The sequence below is a fragment of the Centruroides sculpturatus genome, unplaced genomic scaffold, assembly GCF_000671375.1.
Source record: "Centruroides sculpturatus isolate CEXI.00-Female unplaced genomic scaffold, Cexi_2.0 scaffold1461, whole genome shotgun sequence".
NCBI classification, from domain to species: Eukaryota; Metazoa; Arthropoda; class Arachnida; order Scorpiones; family Buthidae; genus Centruroides; species Centruroides sculpturatus.
The window spans coordinates 157,909-164,303 of NW_019385659.1; the positions used below are offsets into that span (position 1 = coordinate 157,909).

A 6,395-nucleotide genomic window follows, 5' to 3' on the forward strand; every position below is an offset into this window, starting at 1 on the left:
CAATTACAGAAAGTTACAACTGCATTTGTAAACCGCATAATCAGTAAGTATTCGATATCGCTACAAAAATGCAAAGTACATATGCACCACATACAATCCATATATATTACTACCCATACACATATAATTATCTACAATAATCCTGTGTAATATAAGCCAAAAAAATACACTTATGTTGCACAGGATTTCATAATGCTATTGTACAAAACTCGCATTACATAAATTAAACAAACGAAACTTTTTTCATTTATTATTGTCACTTTTTAAACAAAAATACATAAATACGTATTAACATTATAATTTTTATTAATAGAAGCACATTGTTACAAATTAATTAAGTGTCGAGTATTTTAATTTCTGCATTCGACTTTTAAAATGGCTTCTTTAGGACTGTGGACTTCGAAACCAGAATTGAAATCCATCACCAACTTTAAAAAGGGTGTGGTGTTATTAAAACGAATCAAAATGTCAATTTAAAAATAATTTTTGTGAAATTTAAATATTCCAACCTTTGATTCCTCACAAAGACAAAAGCGAAAATGGCGAAAAACATTTGCTAGACACAATTTCATTTCCAATTGACTAAATTTCATACCCAAACAACTTCTCGGTCCCAATCCAAAGGGAAAATATGTATAAGGACGAATGAGATTTCTATTTTCTGGGAGAAATCTGAAACATAAACATATTCGATGAAATATGATAATTGAATTTATAAAATATCTTAAAATATGTAGAAATGTTATAATGTTTTACTATGTATATCATACATTTTACGTACAGTACATTGCATAAACAATTTTTAATAATAAAAATATTATACAAAATATAAAAGAACAAAATGAATAAGTTAAAATGGTTTTATGATTCATCTTTTTAATTTTAAGATATTTGTTCCTTTCAGCGATGTCCTAATTCTATGGAGCATCTTAAGAGTGTCTCAAACCCTTTTTAGGGCGTGAAAAATACATATTTATTTATTCACTTATAAGTATTTGTTCTTGTATTTGTATTTGTTTTTAGATTTATTCTGTATTTCTATAAAAGTATATTGCCTGTACTATTGTATAACAAAAATATACATATGTTTTATTCATAGGATTTGAGGGAGGAAGAGTGAATATTGAAGTAGCTTTAAACTATTATGAAGGTTTGGTCACCCTTGATTGAAACTATACTTAACATTACTTTTTGTCCCTTTAATTATTACTAAAATTTTTAAAATTTTCATAGCATATCTGAGTGAAATACTCTTATTTTAGATATAATGTAGACATATTTATGCTTAACACAATTGTTAAAAAATACAAAGATGAAGAAAAATTGCAGGAAGAAATTGCTAAAAATCGATGAATAACGTACAACATATGTAATCGAACACAACAAAAATAAAGCGAAAGAACGCCGAAAAATATACAAGAGCAATGCAAAAAGTAGGGTTTCTGAAACGGGATCCCGGGATCCCGGGAAACAGTTCACTTTTATCCCGGGATCCCGGGACAAGCAAAATACCGGGAAATGAGAAACTCTAGCAAAAAGAGAGAGCGAGAGACGAATTGAGCGCACAACAAATTGCGTTTATGCTTCGCTTTCATTTTTTGAGTGAGCCGGTAATTCGAACTCCGAAACGAATTTTTGACAAATTTAGCAATCGAATGCTGAAGCGTTCGATGTACAGTAAAAGATATTAGTGTACATAAAAATTTTATTTGGAAAAAAGATCCTTATAGAATAGAAAACACTGTAATTTTCATGCGAAAATTAATCTTAACTTCTTGTTTCTATGTATAGGCTAAATCTGGAATTAAATAATATTTAAATGTAGATTTTTACTACCTGATATAAGTCTTATTTTATAGCATTATGTTTCTATATCTTATAACATTTAACGTTATTGAAAACATATATTTTAATATATCACGTTAAGAGTTTTATAAATAATTTTGTATTATTTCTGAGATACGTCAAGAAAGACAATTATTTATTTTTTTAAGAATAATAATAATAATAATAATAACCTTTCGGGATCAAACTTTTTGGGATTCGGAAACCATTCTTCATCTTGATGGATTGCATAAATTGGTATTCCGATCATTATATTTTTAGGAACAACAATATCCGTTCCTTCTAAATGATAATCTTCGTGTCCCATGCGAATAACTCTACAAAATAAAATATAAAGTTGAAAATGATAACATATTTACTTTTATTTCTATGAAAAATAAGAAGTATTTACTTTGGAGTTGGTGAGTAATATCTCAACGTTTCAGAAATGACTGCATCTAAGTAAGGTAAATTCTGAACGTCTTCGTATTCTAGTTCTTCCTATTAAAATATATTACAAATATTCACATTCAAGTTAAGTTTTATATTTACAAAAAAGAAAAACCGACCTGATTTTGAAGATTTTCTTGTAATTCTTTTGCTAATTTTTCTTGGCATTCGGGATTCAATGCTAAACTGTATACGATAAAGTTAATATTGGCAGCAGTTGTGACGAATCCGACAATAAAAAACAAAATGCACTGGGAGATAATTTCGTCGCGGGTCAGATCTAATATTTTTACAATGGTTTAAAAAAAGTACAAATATTATGAGTTCTACATTTCATATGCAGATTTTATATTAATTTTAGAAACAATTCTATACTTCTAGAAAATAATTTCCAGAACAAAATTGTGTTGTCTATCTGGTTAAACTTGTCTACCTTTTTTAATACATTATTAATAAAATTGCTAGAATTTAGTGTACAACATAAATTAAATGATTAATTAATAATTTTATAAATGAGAAATGAAAAACTATACAATATCTTCTAATAACTATTGAAAACTCTTGTAGAAATATGTAAAAACATTAATTAGGATAAGCTGCCATTTTCATGCTTTTTAATTTACATATACTTTGACTTGTATTCGATGTAATTAAGACAAAAAAAAAATAAAATATTAATATATATATATACATATATATATATATACAGTAAGACCACGTTTAACGCTGCCTCGATTAACGCTGATTCGATATAACACTGCTCGAAGCCTAAAAAAAACTCAAAACTTACACTGATTCAAATTATCGCGGCGGCATTTCATTGATTCGTATATAATACGATTATACCCAAACACAAACCAATCAGCAAAAGGTGTCAATTCGTCGTAGCGCTGTAGTTTCCTTAAATCTGTTTGTTTGGTGCAATTATGGAAAAATATAACATCATGGATGCCATAGGCAATATCGACTTCGCTTGGCAAGAATCAATTGATGAATGAATAAACGAAATGTGGAAAAAGTTATGGCTTGAAAGTATCCAAGAATTCTCAACGAGAAGAGTCTATCGCTGTATCGTCAGATTGACCAAATTGTCAACTTAATCCATACAGCAGAACTATGAGATGTAAACGAGCAGGATATTGAGGAGTTACTGCATGTTTCTGATGAGAGCCTTACCAACGACGACCTTCAAGAACTTCGAATTAAAATGACGGATTTTTAGATGGCCGTCGGTGTTCACGACGGAGACTAACTATTCCCTTCCCATTACACGTGTCCAGACATTTGTTTACTGTTTGCCAACACGCTTTTATTTTACAGTATAACAGAATTTCTACACTTTTGATTTACTCTGCAATTTTAAAATGCGGCAACTTTTTCCAGTTTAATTTTTATCAACTCATAAAGCTTTGTAAAGTGAACTTACATTTGTTTTTAGAAGTATTGTAATTTGACTTTTCGTCTATGTTTTCAGAACCTGAACTTTCTAACATCCATTGAAGTAAATCATCATACTTTTCCTATATAATATAAATTCATTCATTTATTCATTCATAAATATATTTCAAATGATAATAATAATAATGTAAAAAAATATATATAGTGGAAATATTACGTTTTCATGCATTTTACGTTTTTCCAGAATTTCAAGAACTGTTTTATATAAGAATGAAGTAGATTTTGTATCAGCAACAGACAATTTTAGTAACTCGCTTAATTTTGGAAATATTGCTATAAAATTTATATTTTTATTATTGTACAGTACATATTGATGTTAATACAATCTATATGCTTAAAGATTTACCTAACATTAAATTTCTCCATGGAACTGATGAAAATATATTGGTGACGGCAATAACAAAAGGATTTTTAACGTATTCGTGACTATCAATGACCATATTGAAAGCGCATCTGGAAATTGAATCCATGATGAAGACGTTAAAATATCTAGAAAAAATACAAAAATTAAACATTACTATTTATCGAACATAAATATCACAGGTAGCTTTATTTTATGAGAATTGTATTATAGTCTATATTACAAAATTAAAAAACGCGTATAAAAAAGAAATGAATGGTGTCGAATACAGCACAAATACTGTTTTATTGAAAAAGTGCAAAATTTAGAGTTAGTCGTATATAGTTCTATATCCATGATAAATGTATTGTTTACTGAATTGAATTAGATAATTCCGAACAATTAGCCTTTTTGTAATGATTTCACGAGTTAGTGTTGTAACTGGTTTTTTTTTTTATCTACTTTAGCAAGGACTTATTTTTGCGCCCATAAATTTTTGGCAAAAATAATAATAAAACGAACATGATAAAGCAAATGTTTATGAATAATTTTTATGTACACAAGAAATATATAAGAAAATTCACATGTATTTTATAAACGAAAATATTATTACAGTATTTTTGACAATTTTTTGTCAGTTCCATTTCGAAGTCTTCTTTGTTCCGGGGCACCAATTGTACCTGTGACGAATTACGTAAATTTTTATTTTACGAAATGAAAAAACATTCCCGAATTCGGAGTAACGTGTATATATATATATATATATATATATAAACAACCTGAGGAAACTTTTCTGATCACACTGAATTCAAAGTTTATTACAAAAAATCAAGTCATTATACAATGAAATAGATAACAAGAAATGAAAGAGGAATATTTTGATTAAAAACATATCACTTTTTCATAATGTTAATTTGATTTTACAAGCAGGAAAAAAATATATATAAGAAGCAAGAAATGGAAAATTTGAAAAAGACCCCGATATTGCAGTTTACAGGAAAAATATTCAATTCGTTGAAACATTGTGTCCATGAAGTGTTTGCCAAAGTATAAATGTATCTGCCCAGTTAACCCAAATTGCATAATTCTTCTCTGATAAATTGGTTTACTTATTACATATTTATTGTCATTCGTTTTAGTTCCGTCCCATTCTTACAGGCTTTATTTCAGGGCTGTTTGCTGCCCATGGAAGGACACTGATACCATTCCGAGCGTGAAACTGTATAACAGAGTTTCTTTAGTGACAACAGATTATCATCTTGATAAAACAAAAGATTTTCATTTTCAAATCAATCTGCAAAGCGCGGAAGTAAAAAGTGTTTCAAAATTTCTATATAACACTAAGTGTTCACAGTTGTTTTAATAATGTTCATTCGTCCAATTCCTGTGCCAATCGTAGTGCCTCCTATCATGGCAGATTGAGAAAACTTCTGTTTTGTGTTTCGGCATGCTCGACGGCATTTTTTTTTCTCAGGTAATTGCTAAGTAAAATAGCCTTGCCGTCGTCTATTCCTATGCACATCCGCTATTCGTCACTAAATATGACGCTCGTCCAGTCATTCACTTTTTAATTTTTATATGCCTTATATCATTTCAATCGTGCTTTCCTCTGTGCACGCATGGAATTGTGCTTTGAGTATAATTAAAGGTTTTTCAATATATCTCTGATTATGTCATTTCAATAGTAAAATTAGTACCTTTTTTTTACAAAGTCGTCAAAGTAATTATTTTTTTTGTGTTATTTAGATTAATTTTCTGTTTTTTCCTGCAACATTCGTTTCTACTTGCAAAATGAAAGTTAGCATTATGTAAAATTGATATTTTTCTACTCAAGATGCACTTTTTTATTTCTTTCTTAATAGTTTTCTTTTTTTTAGTAAACTTTCAAAACATGTTTCATTTTGAAAATTAAGGGATTATAGGAAAATTTTTCTCCAGAGTTACATATGATGTGTAAATATGTATTACACATATACATACGTTTGTGTATGTCTTTCAACAGTATAATATATAAATTCTTAGACAGGGAAAGTTTTCACTGTTATATACAAAGATCCAACAAGGAGTTGCGTAACTTTTCCGGCTGTTAGGATTTTATTTAAAAAATACAGTAACTTTTATATTATTGATCATACTAGTAATAAATAAGATTGTGTGTGGTGCTATCTGTCATAAGATTTTACTATAAAATTCTTTTAATATTAATATTATTAATTATTATAAATTTGCAAAAGCTTCATTTTGAAGGTAGAGATGAGTTTTATAAAAAAAAAAAAAAAAAAAAAAAAAAAAAAAATTAAAAAAAAAAAAAAAAAAAAGCCAA

The 6,395-nt window shown here is 28.1% G+C and overlaps 1 protein-coding gene across 1 annotated transcript in view; it reads right to left on the reverse strand.

The window, feature by feature from the left end:
• Positions 1 to 314: 314 nt before the first annotated feature.
• The window catches only part of LOC111640952 (cytochrome P450 3A8-like), a 9,588-nt gene continuing 3,507 nt past the window's right edge, over positions 315 to 6,395 (reverse strand). Inside the window, exons 7-15 of the mRNA XM_023387043.1 lie at positions 4,852 to 4,874; positions 4,079 to 4,221; positions 3,890 to 4,005; positions 3,701 to 3,794; positions 2,394 to 2,554; positions 2,237 to 2,325; positions 2,019 to 2,162; positions 510 to 672; positions 315 to 428 (exon numbers count right to left, since the gene is read on the reverse strand). Coding sequence (XP_023242811.1) covers positions 351 to 428; positions 510 to 672; positions 2,019 to 2,162; positions 2,237 to 2,325; positions 2,394 to 2,554; positions 3,701 to 3,794; positions 3,890 to 4,005; positions 4,079 to 4,221; positions 4,852 to 4,874 — 1,011 coding nt within the window. The 3' untranslated portion in view covers positions 315 to 350. The remainder of the gene's footprint in view (positions 429 to 509; positions 673 to 2,018; positions 2,163 to 2,236; positions 2,326 to 2,393; positions 2,555 to 3,700; positions 3,795 to 3,889; positions 4,006 to 4,078; positions 4,222 to 4,851; positions 4,875 to 6,395) is intronic.